This window comes from Castanea sativa, chromosome 1 (assembly GCF_040712315.1).
Source record: "Castanea sativa cultivar Marrone di Chiusa Pesio chromosome 1, ASM4071231v1".
In the NCBI taxonomy this organism is placed as follows: domain Eukaryota; kingdom Viridiplantae; phylum Streptophyta; class Magnoliopsida; order Fagales; family Fagaceae; genus Castanea; species Castanea sativa.
Genome location: NC_134013.1, coordinates 91,796,666 through 91,814,491, shown reverse-complemented (window position 1 = coordinate 91,814,491; position 17,826 = coordinate 91,796,666). Strand labels below are relative to the sequence as shown.

General features: G+C 37.0%; 1 protein-coding gene across 1 annotated transcript; it reads right to left on the bottom strand.

Moving 5' to 3' along the window:
* Positions 1–10,557: 10,557 nt before the first annotated feature.
* LOC142620823 (ferric reduction oxidase 7, chloroplastic-like) lies at positions 10,558–17,491 on the bottom strand. The gene is made up of 9 exons (XM_075794129.1): positions 17,019–17,491; positions 16,847–16,952; positions 16,505–16,690; positions 14,661–14,895; positions 12,689–13,016; positions 12,342–12,606; positions 11,980–12,235; positions 11,449–11,881; positions 10,558–11,059 (listed from the first exon to the last, which is right to left on the bottom strand). Exons 1-9 carry the CDS (start codon positions 17,257–17,259, stop codon positions 10,890–10,892), a joined length of 2,220 nt encoding a protein of 739 aa, XP_075650244.1. The 5' UTR covers positions 17,260–17,491; the 3' UTR covers positions 10,558–10,889.
* Positions 17,492–17,826: the final 335 nt, after the last annotated feature.

Below are 17,826 nucleotides of genomic sequence, written 5' to 3'. Positions count from 1 at the left end.
ATTTAAAAAAAAAAAAAGATTTTGCAACCATAATACATACATTTATACATGTGATTAAATATTTACCATATAATTAACATGTGAATATTAACGCCAATGAATATATACAACCAAAGCATGTGAGGGAACATTCAAGTATACTATACAATAGCATTTGAGTATTTATTTACTATATAGCTAGCATGTGAATGCTAAGTACTGTACAAAAAAAAATTACAATGTAAAAGTAAAAAGGAGTTAGAAATGTAGCACCTTGTTGTCATCCAATTTTTCTCATTTTTATTGTGCAAAAAATATGACAAATGAAAGACATTATAGGGATAATGTAAGCTTAATGGACTTCCAAGAACTCAAGAAGATGAGTCACAAACACAAATCTTTAACAACACTATCCTAAGGAAAGTTTGAGATTGAAACATTACAACATTAACTTTTTATTAGGTTTTTGAAAAGCACATTTTTTAGAGAGATTTTTGTTCACATTTGGAGAAGTTTCAAGAAAGCATCTTTCAATATTTTTAAAAGAACACTCCAACGTGGTAAAAACGTTTCTTGGAAAACATTTATTTTTACTTGAACAAAATTTGCGATTTCATGAAAAAAAAAAGAAAAATAATTTTGAAAATGTGCATGCCCAAGTCTCGGTTAGTGGGCTAGCTGTTTTGTTGGGCTCACAATTTACTTATTATAGTGGACTTATGGATATCCTACAATGGGAAGCTCCTTAGGGCGAAAATCCTCACTGAAAGTACAACTAACTAGACCTTCCGAGTAGTCTTGCTCTTAGGTTGCTTCTTACTTCCTCTCACTCTATGGTTCCTCTCCCTCTAGTGTCCAACCTCTCTCTCTCTCCCACTCTTTCCCTATTTATAACCTTCCTTTAGTGAGTCAACAGTGATTGATTCTAACATTTTTCGTGCGAGTGGGGCCCTTTAAGATTATTCCTGACAGATGGGAGCCCCACTTTGCAAATAGGGACTTCAGTTTTTGGGACTTGCAACAAACGCCAGATATTGCTCGGAGGCGATAGCTCCTAAGGCATTACTGAGGTACCCCGAAAGGGGCACCAAGCAATGTCGAACACTGAGAACTAAGCAATCCTCGGCCCATCTGCCAAGCACCATAGGTTGGGCTCATCAGGGATCTATTGTCCAACCTATAGCCCATCGACCTTTCAATAATGGGTCCAATAACTGTACAATAGCCCCCCTTGATTCCTTCCTATGTCTTGAGGATGGAATCAAGGATTCTTATTACATCACCAGCCACTCCTCGGGTATCTCAATTATGAGTCATGAATTACAGACAAGACAGCCTGTACTTTTGACATGTGGGGCAACAGGCTATCTAATCAAATGGTCATTATTACCGACAGTTCGTGTACTGAGGCCACACGTGTAACAGTTATAAAATAGAAATTAATGCTTTTTCTCGCTTAAATCTCATTTACTGTTTCCTTGATTCTCCCTCCTAAATATTGAAGCTCTCCTCTTCACTAATCATTTCTTACTTCTTTCTCTCTCTCTCTCTTATTGTTAGATCAGCCTCTTTAGCAAGCCTGCTGTAAGTTCCTCAATCTCTGCCTTGCCTTTTAAGTTCCCCTTATATTCCCTAGTATAGAAGATGAGTTTCTCACACCTCCTTAAGACTGAGGCTGCTTTAGCCATCTTTAGGGCTAGATTTAACATCCCTTTAGATGTAGATATAGCATACTACCTTGAGGGTAGCATAGAGAATGATAGGCATCCCCATGTAGTGTTTTTTCCCTTAATGACTATATTAGAAGGCGGGGTTAGATTTCTAGTGGATGCCCTACTGCTTAAGACACTTAGGTTTTATATCCTTTGCCCCGACCAACTTCCACCAAATTTCTACAGAGTGGTGAGTTGTGTGAGTCGACTCAACAACCTGTACAGTCTACACCTCGACCATTACGACATCAATTTTATGTACAGTATGTGTGGTAACCTGAGGTGGGGTTATTACCTTAAAGTCCAAGACACCATGGTTCGGCTAATATCGTGCCTCCCGAATCCAACAAGAGCTTGGTGAGAGAGTATGTCAAAGTGAACGGAAACTAGCTTGCCAGCAAACTAACTTGCCAACCTCACCATGGGAGATTGGTCAGTACCCTTTTTTCTCTTTTTCCTATTTTTCTCTTACTTATTTATTTATTTATTTATTTTGCGTGGGAGATCTTTTTGCTCAGTGTTATTATTTTATTATTATTATTATCATCATTTTTTGTTTTGTTTAACACCTATGTTCCCTCTTGCCTACACAAATACAAAGTGCTTCAAACCTAATCCCAATGCCATACATGCTCGGGATCTAAATTTTGTGTTACACTCCGAACTTTGTGCACGACGACGGTTAGCTGAGGGCATCCAACCTCATTCTCGAGCGCACTCCCTCATACAAAAGCTACCAAGATCCTGAGCAAACACTGACTATTGGTAGCCCGTTGCTATCTTACCACAACGTGCGTCTTCGCAGTTTTCTCCCTAGAGCATTAACGCTCAACGAAGCTCGGAGGCTTGGTCCCTACTAGATAAGGGAGGGACCGTTGCTCCCTGTTTGAAATGGTTCAGCTGATAGGGTATTTCACTGTCAGGCCGAGCATATTCCCACTGAAGAATTAGCCGTTGCAGGTTAAGTCGAGGGACTAGTGGTAGCAGAGCTCGTCTACTCATGGTTTGAAGGGACAAAGCCCGAGGGGTCATTAGCCAAGATGGTGGTCAGAAGGAAAATGACAGCAGACCATTTTCTGCCAGAGGGACGGTCAACCCTTTAGCAATAGGCTCCCCTTCCCCTAGCCCCCCATGGTCGCAAGAGGCCACAAGACACATTTGAGTCAACCAAGGGCCCTAATGACATGCCCTCTGGCACCCCTCAACCTTAACCATAATACCACTGGTCATCCAAGAGCCTCCCTCAGACCCGAGACCTACTAAGATAGTCGGCTCCAACATAGCCTTTTCTTTAGCACCCCCTACAGCAAGCTGGCAGAGCGTGTTTAAGCTAGGTGACCAACCCCTTCTAGTGAACTCTAGTGTCCAGAACTGGGCCAATGGACAGTTTAAGCCCTACTGTTGCCTAACGACATGCAATATTTTACAGAGGGTAGTGACGAGGCGGTATCCCTTAGGCTTAAGTGACATACCATTGCGGTAAGTTCCAAAATTTTCCCCTTTTTTACTTATTTGCCTACTATCTCTATTTCAGCTTCCTACTTGGTGTCTAAAAAAGAAATTTTTCTTTAAAGAAAAATTGTCTTAATACGCTGCTCAGTTTACTCATATGCTTGAAGAAAGGCTAAAAAGTACTATGGAAGAGGTTGAGAAGGAAAGGGCTCTTAGGGAGCTATCCAAGGCCAATCTACGGGATAAGGGTGCCACACTAGAAGCTACCAGAAAGAGGATTGCAGAAGCTGAAAAGGCCGCAGTGGCAGAAAAAAAGGTAGCGGACTTTAAGGGTAAGCTAGGAGAGGCCAAGATTAGGTTTGTTCAGGCTGAGAATGTGATTCTGGCCAGGGACAAAGAGGTGGCTGATCTAAAGGAAGCATGGCAGAGAGCGAAGACAAATTTAATGACATGGGATTTGCCATCGCCGAGAATTCCAGCGAGCTGATCATGCTTGAATCTTGGCGGTACAGGTTTGGGGAAGGATGAATGGCAGCCGTGAATGCCTTGGGTCTTTTTGAAGATTCTCCTTTCAAGGACCTTGAGCAAATACCTTACCCCGAGCCCCCGCCTCCTCCTCCGACATTCCAACCTAGAATGAAGAGGAAGACAACCCAAGCATGAGGGAGTTAGTTGAAGAAATTAACTCCCACGCCGAGGTGATTGAGCTCGACATTCCGAGCAATCCTATAGCGAGACAGGATCAAACTCCACCTTCCAACCTACTGAATCTTGACCCCCGGACAGCTACAAATGCACCTTCCCGCCCTTCCGAGCATATCCAAGATCCCAAAGCTTGATACTTTAGCTTTTTAATTGTATTGTTGTTACCTACCTTTGGTTGTTATTTATTTTTATTTTTAACATTTACCTTTTTAAATCACCAATGTTTGGTGCTGAAACACTTTTGTTACTTTGACTGCTTTAAATTTTTATTAGATACAATATGGAGGAGTTTATTTATTTGTAATTTATTTGGATCGTTTTTCCTTCTCTTTGCTTTGGATAATTTTCCATTTATCAATCTTAGCACTCTTTAAACAACTTAGGCGAATATTTTTCACACTTGAAAACAATTCAAGTCTCGTGCTGCTCGCCGAGCACAAGTTTCCTCAAGATTCTTGTGATTTTGAAATAGGTTAGCCAAAGAATGGGACTTTAACTTGTTAAATTGACTGGTATGCTTTCGATTGTCAATAGTGGTCGAGGTTTGAACACCGTCCTTAGAGATTTCTAGTCAGGTTTTCGCCTTGTCTATGACCGGGGTCAAGACAAGGCCAAGACCCTATCCTTGAAATTTTATGATAAGGTTTTCACCTAGTCGGTGACCAGGTTCAACCGAGGCTAGGTTTCTGTCCTTAGAATTTTAGGATAAGGTTTCCACCTAATCAGTGACCGGGGTTAGGCCGAGGCTAGATTTTTGTCCTTAGAAATTTTTATGACAAGGTTTTCGCCTAGTTGGTGACTGGGATCAGGCCAAGGCTAGGTTTCTGTCCTTAGAATTTTAGGATAAGGTTTCCACCAAGTCAGTGACCGGGGTCAAGCCAAGGCTAGGTTTTCTTCCTTAGAAAATTTTAATATAACCTTTAAATAAAAAGGGGTCCAACATACTTTACAAACATACAGTACCATTGATGTGGGAATAGTTACATGTGGCACTCTTCAAAGTGTTACATACTTAATAGTAATACCTTTTAAAGTTTTGCACATTCCATGGTCGAGGAAGTGGTCTCTCTTCCATATCTTCCAAGTAATATGCTCCCACTCCAGCCCTAGCATTGGACACGCCATTAACAAACACCCTCCATGGCCGAGCCACAACATTATAAACCCCGCCAAGCCCCATTCAAAGAGAGTGAATTCTACGATGAAATCAACAAGCACCTGTCCCTTGACTAAGCTTCTGGGCTTGTATTGGATATCAAATGACCCAAGTCTTGTTCCCCACTTAGCTATTCTTCCTGTAAAGTCGAATCTCTTAAGCAGAGATTGCAGGGGGTACTCAGTTAATACAAACACAGTGTGTGTTTGGAAATAGTGGGGCAACTTCCTAGTGGCATGGACTAATGCCAGTGCGAGCTTCTCCAAAGGCAGATATCTGGTTTCCGCATTAACCAACGTTTTGCTGATGTAATAAATTGGCCTCTACGTTCCTTCCTGATTCTTCAACAATACTGCACTCACGGCATGCTCGGATACTGCGAGATACATATATAAATCCTCCCCTGGATCCAGGCATGATAATATCGGTGAGCTCACTAAAACTTCTTTAGATCCTGGAAGGCCTCCTCACATTCCTCCGTCCATTGGAACCCCTTCCATTTCTTTATTAACTAAGAAAAGAGGCGACATCTGTTTGCAGACTTCGACACAAATCGGCTTAATGCAGCTATCATCTCAGTCAACTTCTACACATCCTTTGGGTTGCTTGGTGGCTTGAGTCGCTTTATAGCACTTATCTGGTCGGGGTTCACTTCTATCCCTCGGTGAGTAATCATATACCTTAGAAACTTTCCAGCCCCCACCCTGAAGGCATACTTATCAGCATTGAGATGTAGCTTGTGCCATTGGAGTATTTCAAATACCTCCGTCAAATCGTCTAAGTGCCTTCAATTTTCCTGACTCTTCACAACCATGTCATCTATGTACACCTCCACCGTGCTCCCAATCTTATCCATGAACATCCTAGTCATCATCCTTTGATAAGTAGCCCCTGCATTCTTAGGGCCGAAAGGCATTATCGTGTAGTGGTAATTGGCTTCAAGGGTTATAAAGGATGTCTTCTCTTGATCCTTAAATGCTAGCGCAATCTGATGATAGCCTTGGAAAGCACCTAGAAAGCTCATCCTCAGGTGCCCACATGTGGCATCTACTAACTGATCAATTTTTGGGACTGAAAAAGGATCCTTAGGTCATGCCCGATTGAGATCAGTAAAGTCCACACAAACCAGCTGCTTGCCATTCTTCTTAACCACTACGATGTTAGACAACCATTCCGGGAAAAATACCTCCTGAATTGCCCCAGCTTGCTTCAGCTTTCTACGTTGGCACTGTCAGCCCTTTTGCCCTCCATGGGCTCTTGTAATTGCTATGGCTGGTCCTGCTCAGCTGACTCTTTTTGTTTAATCTCCCTATTGATAGCCACTACCAAACATTGTCTTGCTACTTGCTGATCTCCTCTTACCACAGCAATCCCCTGTTTGGTGTGAAACTTCACCTTTACATGAAAGGTAGACTGTACAACTCCCATACAAGGAAAAGAAGTTCACCACAATGAAGTTTACCATTACCTCTTTCCCTTCAATGTTAATAGGCAAGGAGATTTTTCCCTCTGGGATCACCATTCTACCATCAAACCCCACCAACCCCAACCCCTTGTATAGATTGGGGTACATCACTTCGGCCCCACTTCCTTGATCTACTAACACTCTCTTCACTACAAAACCACCGATTCTGGCAGTGACTACTAGAGCATGGTCATGCGGTTGGGTCATCCTTTCCAGGTCTTTATCCCCAAACTCAATCGGCCCCCAACTCAACCTCAGTTTCTCCCCAGGCCGAGTTCACCCTCAGAATCTTCTATCGAAACCACACCTAAAACCCCTTGTGTCGACTTGAATTTGTGCCAATTAAAGCTGCATGTATAACTTCAATCACCCCTAACAGTGGTGGGAGCGTATTCCCCTGAGTTCTCAATGTCTACCCTATAGCGCTGCCCTTGCGCCACCATAAATTCCTTCAAATGCCCAGATAGTCACCAATTGCTCCAAATAATCCTTAAATACCTTGCATTGTTCGATAGTGTGCCCCTTTTCCCTATGGTATGTGTAGTACAACTTCTAATTCCTTCTTGATAGATCACCTCTCATCTTGCTTGACCACAGGAAATATGGTTCGTTCTTGATCCGCTCCAAGATCTTATGGCAAGCACGTTGCCTTTACTTTGCTACCGATCATCCTCCAACCTTTTATATTCTTCAGTTTGCCTCATTAACGAATGCATACTCTTAGGAGGCCTTATAGTCAACAAATCTCTCAACTCTGAGTCCTGTGGAAGCCCCAATCTAAAAGTGCTGGCAGCCACCTTCTCATTGCCCCCCTCAATTTCATTATATAGTTCCCAACATCAATTGGCATAGCTTTGAAGAGTTTCTCTGGCCCCCATCAATTGGCATAACAATCAATATATATATATATATATATATATATCAAAGCAAAGACCTTATGCAAGAGTGTATAAGGTCTTGTCATGTGGCACTCTAATCTTACATTTAGCTATTTTTACCTCTTGTTATTAAGTTTTTTTTACTATTATCCAATAGATTATAGTAACTTATTTTTACTGTTATATAAAATATGGGCTGCTTTTGACAATTAGAGCAAATTTTATTCTCTACAAAATAGACCATATTGGGAAATTTAGACCCCAGTTGATAGAATTAACAAGTTTTAAACCCAAGTTGTTAATTAGATTTATTAGGCATAAAATTGTTAAAACAAACAAACATCAATATCATGTCAAAACTAAGTGCAGCGGAAAAATAAATAAGACAAGATATGATGACCTAGGAAAACCAATGAAACCAACCAGTTTCACAATAAAAAACCTGGGGGGAAACCTTCCCGAAAAGCAATCCATTATAGTAAAGAGAAGATTCAGATCTAATACAAAACATTTGTCCCTAGACTCTACAATCCTCGTAGATGAACTCACAGTAGAAACCTTCTACCATTTCAGAACCTCTGAATTCTTCAATATATGAACGTCATCCTTTGATACACGGATCCTAGTACGTGACTAACCAATTGTGCGGATCCCAGTACGTAACTTCAATCACCAACTAGAGAAGAAGATGTTGGTTACAAAGTTCTTCACTTCATCAACAATGAAGATCAAGAAGCACTTGGTTACAAAACCCTAAGGCGCAAAGACACAGTAGCTTCTTTATGAGAGAATAAGGCTTCGGTCACCTTTTGCATATGTTCTCCTTGTATTCTCTTACGTGACGGCCTCTAAAATATGTCTTATATATGTCTAGGGTTGTGAGAAAAGAAACCCTACACAAATACAAAAGCCTGACCCAAAAATCAGATCTGAAAATTCTGATTTCTGTAACCTCGATAGATACCTGGATAGATAGCATCTGTCGAGCCTCATTAAACCTCGATAGATAGAGGTGTCCAGCAGGTGTTCAGCTTTAGTGAGAACCTTTTCTTCACTTGTTTCTTGGTCCAATCTTCATGGCTTTAATATTAGACTTGAACAACATTTTCTTTGAAGTATTAAACACATCCTAAATCTACCCAAATACAAGTAAAGTGCGTTTTTTCAAATGATTAACCAACTACATAAAATATATCCTTAACAGACCAAACCTTATAAAAAGCCCAAGACTAGTTATTATCTTACATATTATGACCCAAGTCTAATATTTTCTACATGTAAATCAAAGCCAAAACTCTTACCCACTTACAAACTATCTTCCTCCCCCTCCCCCTCACGTATAGATGATACTTTTAAAAATCTCATTCTCATGAAATCATGTCTTCCTTTTTTCTCAATTTCAATTCAACCCACTTACAAACTCTCTTCCTTCTCCCCCACGTATAGATGATACTTCTAAAAAATCTCATTCTCATGATAAATCATGTCTTTTTTTTTTTTCTCAATTTCAATTTAATACACCTTTGTCTATTAATAATGTTCTATGAAATGTATTCTGGCAAATTCTCTTTGTGATCGACCAGTGCAACACAAATTTATATAAATCTTGAGATTCTTAAGGTTGCTAAAATAATTGATAAGTGCATATTTCTAAAATTTATAATAATAAAAAAGGTTTGATAAATAGCATATACTATCTCACAAAATATCATTTACATAATATTTTCCTTTAAAAAAGTTAATGATAGGAATGGTCAAAAACATGATCCTATACAAGAAATACCAAAAATTCATCAAAACAATTTTCATAGAAGGATTTATCTTTAAAGAATATGAAGACAATAGCAAAGATAAAATGCATCGAATGGGATCCTACGAAATAGGTTTGTTATCCGTTTCAAATTATACTCATCATTTACATCAAAAGATAGTAATACATCATATTATTTACATTGAAAAACTAATACATAATAACTTCAAAATTCATTGTAGGATGTGCATTGCTAGGGTATTGCAACAATGAGCAACATTGATACAACGATGGGTTGGTATTACATTTCGTACGTGCTTTGTGGAAGGAAGGTCAAACCACAATCAGGATCATTTTGGTGTGCAAAAAGTAAAACAAAAACAAATCTCCCTATACCAAGGTTAGAGGCACTCATATTAATTACATACTCTCCATATTATATTTGTAATATATTCATCTCACTATTGCTACTATATATACAATTGAAAACTACTTCAGATACAAGATTCAAATTAAAGTTTCAAGTTGAAGTTTTTGATAAAACTGACAAAACAAATTTTGTAATATCTGATCGAGGTACTGAGAGAATCCTAAATAAATCTGCAAGAGATCTTGCTGAAAAATAAACTGAGGTACAACTTATTTAAATTATTGTAAAACTATTGATCATAATATATATTAAATTCCTCACATACAGATTGATACTATAAAAGGAATCCCACATGATTTGAAGAAAATTTTAGGAAAAAAAATGCATTTTCATAATTCATTTGAATTCAATCTAAAGAATGATTTTGAAAATTACACAGTTGCTAAGATTTTTGATGCACCTTTAACTGAAAAAAAATGTATGGAAGAAGAAAAAAAATACACAATCTAATATTCTATATTAATTCTTTTGCTAAACTATTCATAAATTAAAAAATATATATAAATATTTACAAAAAACTATCACATCACTGAAATTTAATATAAGTCCAAATACGTACAAAAAATCTTAGCGACAACACATCCGTAAGTTCAAACTTTGTAAAATCCAGTCAAGAATCTTCCAATTCCAATTCTTTAGTGATTAACACAAATGATACAATAAAATGAAAAAGTGATGAAAGTCAAAAATGAACAAATAGGGACGAACCAAACTTCAAACATTAAAGATGAAGAAATAGATGATGATAACATACCCCTCAACAAACTTTACAAGCGTCGTCATACTATAATAACAAAGCCTTTGAAGAAACAGAAAAAACAAGTTTTCATAATGAAACTCTTTATTACATCATATAATAAAGATCAATAATATGGAATGAATTAATATACTTTTATCAACTTTTATTATACAAAATTACTCTAAAGTTGTTTTTATTATTATTGCTCATTACTTGAACTAAATAATTATAATGGATATGTGTGTGTAATTTATAATTATTACGTCTTATGATGAACTATTACTAACAAAGTTTTATAACAAATATGCTATAATATATGTACAAAATTCTTCAAAAATTTTTGCAAAAAACATTACAACTTTATCCATGCATCGCACAGACAACTTACTAGTTAAGTTAAAATATACGTACAACATTCTCCAAAACCATCTTACAGAAAATATTACAATATTATGAGGTTCAATCCCTACCTACACCAAAAAAATTAATCGGTGTCTTGATTTGATGATAAAGAGCTATCAACAGGAACGAGCGTCATAAGTTGAAACTTTCTCAAAAAAATAAAATTATAATATTATCCGTGCATCACTGCTAAGGGAAAGATGAGATGATGAAGGTGGTGCCTACAACTCAAAACTATGGCTGTTGAAATGGAAGATTGGATGATTGCGTTGTCTCCTAATATTCCGTGACCTGATTTCTTTAGCAACGCTTGTTTGAAGACTTGGAGGGCCGCACACAATAACACCAACATCAACACAGCCCCATTTCTCTGATATATCCCCAAAAATATCTGCAGCAAGACAAAGGAAAGGGAATCAAGAAAGCCTTGTTGTATAACTAAAGAGGTTAAACTTTGTTATTAAGATTTTTTTTCATGTTTCTTTTAGTTTACTCCATCCATTTACGTCATATATTTTGTTCACACTTGGTCCTAAGCTTGGTAAATAAAGGAGGGTTGTGGTAGACTAATGGCTTGTATGAAATTTAGTCACTATTGACACACATTAAGGTGTCCTTTACAATCGAGAATACATGTCACCAACCTTGATTAGTCTACTGTTGTTGTTGGGACTAAAATTTGATTGTTGTCATCATCATTGTCATTGTTGTTGTTGTTGTTGTTGTTGTTGTTATATTATTCTTTAACTTATGTTTTGAACAAAAGTTGAGATGCTATACCTTTGAAGTCTGGTCTTGAACCATAATAAGTATTCGTTGAACTCAAAATTTTTTGCTGACATGAATCGTTGCGAGCTAAAATTTCATCATGCTGGATCTTCTCAACCACTATCCTATCATCCTTGCGTGCCTCCCTTGTTGCATTTCGTCTTTCCCAAAGATGCCACAAACTAACCACAACACCCCCAAAAATAAAGACACTTGCAAGCATGCAGATTACAAGGAGAAGCGCTTTGTACCACCATGGAGATATGTCATAAGGGTTTACGTAGAAAATATCCAGTAAATACAATAAGATGACAAAGCCTAGTGTAGACGAGATAACATATAGTCCAGACCATATATTATTCCCTGTACCAACCAAAACTGACATGCTGCTGCTATTAGAAACGGGAGGAGATGAGTACATAGCCTCATGTACTTGACCCTCTTCCTGCAGATAAATAATAACCATTAAATGTTACAACATGAACATGATAATTTTAAATACAAAACAAAATAACAAGGGTGTGGGAGCATAATTAAGCATACCAGTGGAGGTTGTGATTCTCGAGTGACAAAAATGCGAATCTCAAGACTCAATTTATCTGAGAAAAATGGACAGATTAATTCCATATCGTTGGAAGAAAGAAGAGGAAGCTCATTTGATCTTTTCACAGCCCAAACAATCAAGATGTTTCGAGGCAAACAAGGTTTTCCTTCCCTAGTACGATGGAGAATGTCACTCAAGATAGCCAGAAATGGTGAAATTCCTATGCCACCTGCTACTAAAATAAGATTTTCATACCTAGAGAATCAAATGGTGAAGTCAGTTCATAAAATAGAAGATAATATAAAACTTAAAAGCTTGAAATCTAGTAAATTCTAGTGAAATTGACTGTTTGGTTGCATACATCAAGTGATATGGTAATTCATGCCCATAAGGCCCCTCAACAGAAGCTGTTATCTTTGTTTGAGGCTGAAGATGTAGGTCTGCTCTAGAACTATTCAAGACATTTCCTCTGAGCTTTCCTGTCCATTCTCCAATAACCTTTACGAGAACGCATAGATGATATTTACCATCCAACGGACTAGATGAAACACTGAAAGGATGCCACTGCAGCCAAGATAATTCTCGAACTTGAAGGAAAATAAAACTGAGGGCATTGTACTGCAGATCTACATTGTCAAGGAAAAGTATCACAGCTATGGTAACAAAAAAAAATAAGGAAACTACAAATTTGAGAAGAAGTAGTATTACTCGCAGGTTTTGAAAACATCAATTCCATAGCTCCACAAGGTAGGCACTTGATTGAAATTATATCAACAGTCTTTCGTGATTGGCAGAATCTCAAAAAGCGATCTAGAATGAAAAGAAATATTCCTCCAGCAGGTACACAGAAAATGAAATGGCCAGCATGGAAAGCAAAAAAGACAATAAAGATTACATATAGTTGATGAGTATAGATGAACAACTCAAACTTGTTCCTTCTCACTGGATAAAGTGATGTCATCCACATCAGTAGACCAGCTGTCAGACTTATAACACCTGCAAGATGAGCAACACCGGTATCTGCCCACTCCAATATCTGTATCAAACAATTAGATATATAAGCAACATCATCTTCATATGACCTTATATTTCTTTCCATGAAGGTATTCTTAGATACATTCTATGAAGGAAGAAAAAGCATATGGTTTAGGACATTGATAGGGGATACAAAGGAGATGGGCTCCTCTTGTTTTTCTTCAGTCATGCTACTTGCTGACTTAACTTACCTCTCAATTAAGTCTTGAAGAAGAGAATGAAATTAGTTACAGACTTACTGCCTAGTTCTATGCAGTTTAAAAATGGCTTGAATGGAAATTGGAATAGATTCTGTGTGATGAGCATCAAATTAATTAGAGATACAAAGAAACAAGGCTACAGTAATAGGCCCATGTAACCATACATATAAGTACATATCAGCTTGGCTTCTTCCAAAAGCAAGGAGGCATTCTAACCTACGCATGCACACTAAAATACTAAGCACTACATAAGCTAAAAGATTGTGACTACAAGCCAAGACTAAAAGGACTCACTTTTATGCTCTCTTTTTTTTTTTAATCATGAACTAGTTAGAATCATGAATGTTTTGTCATATGAATAAAACAACATGGACAGGAGCCAAAGGTCATCAAACAAGTCAAGTCAATAACTTGTAAATTAGCACCATGCTTTCATAGTTTGTGTGCGCTAAGTAAAAAAAAAAATAATAATAATAAAGAAAGAAGAAGAAGATATTTTTAGCAACAATCAGTATACAAGGTTGCCGACAGGTGTATTTTAACCACAAAACAATTGCAAAATCCCATTCAGGAACTGTTTATAGTGTCGTGCTTGTGTCTTTGAACAATCACCACGTTTTTTGTATAATAAGCATGAATAAAGCCTGCCACCACAACCATATTTTATAAGCCTGCTTTAGTTCCACTCAAAAACCTTTATTCTCCAGGTTGCATAGCTATGTTTCCCCCACACCCCCCAAAACCAACATGTTGCACCATCTCTGAGCTCAAGCAGAACTGCTCAAGAATAAATCTATTTTTAAATTGCAAATCCCACCTCAATCCCAGATTCCCATCTAGTCCATCTTCCATCTGGCTTCTGATCGAGCTACTTGCTCCAACAAGAAGGCCCAAGGCCATTCTGTGAAACTACAGCCAATCTTTATGGAAGTCAAATTGCTATTTCTTTATTCCCATTATTTCTGCCCATAACTTAAATTTTTATTTCACTACTCTTGCATTGGAAACTGGCAATTCATGGTAATTTGTGCATATGAATAATGAATAAAAAATTTTAACCAAAGAATTATGAATTAAACAGCCAAACCAGAAGGTAGCGGCATAAAGGATCATTTTCAAAGAGGGTCAAATCAAATTAACAAAAATAACAATTATTACTGCTGCACAGCACCTCCCCATCTGTAAGTCTTGAAACTCTTTGCTTTATTAAATAATTTCTCTAGTCTTCTTGTCATTCCCATTTTTCCATTTTCAATTGCTGTTTCCCTTCCCCTTGCATTCATTTTCCGTGTATATATATATAGCAAGGGGATAATTCAACTTTCAGTGATTATAAATATACTCTTCTTTTGGCAAACAAACTAACAAATATATATAAGGAAAAGAGAAACACATGTATAGATATGGCTATGCACAAGAAAAAGAATTATACCATTAGCACTCACTAGTTTTAGAAGGTGTCCCTCAATTGTCCATGCAATTACATAGAGTAGTCCATGGAGAGTAAACAGTAGCATAGTGAGATGTCCAAGCCACACATGATATCTTATTGCTTGCTCGAAAGGGATGTTTATAAGGCGGAGAAGAACTGATCCCCTTGCAACCGGAATAAACAAAAATGCCAAGCAATATAATCCGATAGTACCAATGCGAAGTGCCAGATTTTCCACAACGAAAAAACTGAAAATTTCAAAAAACTAGGAATGTCAACCAGTGAAAGCAATCTTCATGTACTGAAGAAAAAGAAATTTAACAAATTTTAAGGGAAAATGCACACTCTGAAGAATTTAAATTTCTCATATACATGTTTTATGATTGCAAAGAGATGAATTCAGATCAATGATAATGACTTGTAGTTTGAAAGCTCTCAAATAGTGTCATTGAAGCTGTAACAGAAGTTTGTTAAATTCGATTTAATTATTAGCCACGTGTCAGTCTATTATTTCTTAGTTGGAAAGTTTATTAGGTTAAGCACCAAACTTTGTTTCTTATACGAAAAATGTTAAAGCCACAAATTATTTTACAAACTTTTTAACAAATTGCTGAGGTACTAATTAGTTATTGGTAAATAAAAAAGTAATGTTAGTGGTGGGCCTAAATAAAAACCAATAAGAATTTGTCTCATCAATAGTTTGTAATAATGTTATAAAATAATTTGTGGCTGTAGCCATGGTTCTTAAAACCAGACTGTACCAACCAGTTCAATGGAGAATTAGACCCTAATCCAGTTTAATAAAAAAAGGGAAAAACTGGTAACCAGACACAATTCTAGTTCTTTGATAGTTCTAGTGTTGAAAATCTTGGTTGTAATGTGTATATATATTCAGAACTTCCATATGTATTTAGATTAGAGAAGCATTTCTTCATTCTAATAAGAGAGATTAGTGATTTTAATTCCATCTTTGTATAAGAGTTTGGGCAAATTATAGTAAACTCATTTGTGGTTAAACCTGTTTTTATCTTGCCTATCCGTGGTTCAAAATTTGATACTTTGTCCACTTGAGATTAGCTTCGTTTGTCTCTCATAACCCACCTCTATTAAATAAACAAGGGTAAATATGTACTTTTAATTTGCACCCCTTATGTGTCTCTCTTCTTCTAACACAAAAATAAATACAAAAATAAAAACACAAAAAAAAAAAAAAAAAAGATCAAACAAGGAATTTTGTAAAGAAACAAGCTATGTCAAACTAAATGAATAGACTCTCATCGACTCTCTCTCAAACTCCCATCCTCTCCATAACTTCAATACCAGAGTGAATTTCACCAAGAAAAGAAATGTAGAGAAAAAGGAAAAAGAAGAGAGAGTGATGGGTTTTGGGTTCTCTATAATTTTTATCTTAGTCTCTTCAATCCCTCATACAATCTGGAGACTTTATGAGGAGGCCAGGAATTCAGTTTAATTCCTTTCGTTCTTCTTTCATATTTTTTTATAAATACAACTTTTTTATTTTTTTATTTTTTTTATTTTTTATTTTTTTTATTTTTAACTGTGAAAATAAAGAGGTGAGTTAAGAAAGTCTAATGGAGCTTATCTTTGGTGAGCAAAATAACAACTTTTGAATCATGGGTAGGTAAGGTAAAAAGGGGCATAATCTTAGATGAGTCTTAGATGAGTCTACTCTAATTTCCCTAAAAGTTTTGTAAGGATGACAAAAAACTACAAAAACTACTGAAGTAGAATGATCAAAAGAAAATTAAGCAATATAAAAATAGTATATGGTTTCTATTTAAAAGCTATACAATAAAGTTATAAACAAAGTAACACCCAACCCAACAAATATCGTACCTCTTTTCTATGGGGGTCGAGTCACCAGGTAACGTTCCAATGATCACTGCAGTATAGACATAAGCAGACCAGATAACAAACACGATAAAGAGGATTATGCCAATTAACTCAGCAGCAGAAACAACCCCAAGTGGTCCATCCACTAGAACGGGAAAAGTCCACAATCGGAATCTTGGAGCCTTCTTCCTGAAATAAATGAAACTTATGCTTTTTCTTCATGTTACTCCAATTTAAGCAAATACATTATTATATTGTTCCTTTTGCAGCTAGCTATCATATATCGTAAAAACAAAATGAAAAGATGAAAAAAGGAGTGCATATATAGATTAAAAAAATACGTACTCTTGTAGTTGGTGTTGGTGTTGGTCTTCGCCAGAGATGAGAAGATATAGAACAGCAAGAAAAGCAATAAAGATAATTGGGGCACCGTATAACAGCAACATACTCCCTGAAAATGCACATTTTTAAGTCGAACTCTTATGAATGCGACAAGTTTGAATTAAGAAGTAGCTACCTATGTCTCCAAATAGGCTTCCATTGGTTGCAGCAGTCCAGTCAGCATAGAGTTCAGTCCCGAAATCTGTAGGAATGAGAAAAAAGAGAGCAACATATGCAAGGAATACGATCCACATGGTCAATTTGAGAACCCATTTAGCCAATGATACAAAGCTGATGTTTTTCTTGTGGTTGTTGTTGGCATGAGCTCCATTGGAATGAAGAAGAGGGTGAGTGTGTGAAAAGTCATCGACGGCCATGATGAGGAAAAGGAAACAGCAGCAGCAGCAGCAAGAAGCAGGGTGATGTTGTTATTGGAAAGACGATGAAATCTATAGGCCATTTTGATATGGAATAATTCACCTGTATTTCAAAAACTCTACCTAATAAAATCATTAATCTCCGATCCAAATACCCATCTAATTTTCTGTGGCAGGCAAAAGCAATCTTATTTTTCTTTGAATGTAACTATGTCTGAGGAAGTTGACCCTCAGGTTAGATTGCACCAGATACTATATAAAAGGAGATGTGCAGCCTGGGCGTCTCACTTCTACTCTACACGTTTGGGCGTTGGAAGAAAATTAGTTGGTCAACAAGAGGTCTTTACTTCAGAGGATTTATTTATTTAATTCTGTTCTTTTCTAAACGTTTATATTATTGTCCTTTCCATCTCAAAAGAAATTGTTTTGACTCTTTTGGAGGACTACGCTAACAAATGAATGGGGTATATCAAAGAAAATTAGTTGGGGCAATTTGGAGAACGCGTGAGTGATTCCTGTAGTCGTATGCTCCGACATACTATATATGTAGCTACCAGAGTCTCAGTC

Bases quoted from the DNA above. Each gene is read 5' to 3' on its own strand.
- LOC142620823 (XM_075794129.1), bottom strand. From the start codon at position 17,259: ATGGCCGTCGATGACTTTTCACACACTCACCCTCTTCTTCATTCCAAT. The intron at 16,953-17,018 runs GTAGCTACTTCT...GTGCATTTTCAG, and splicing joins AAGCCTATTTGGAGACATAG to GGAGTATGTTGCTGTTATAC. The intron at 12,607-12,688 runs GTAATACTACTT...TTGACAATGTAG, and splicing joins GATGTTTTCAAAACCTGCGA to ATCTGCAGTACAATGCCCTC.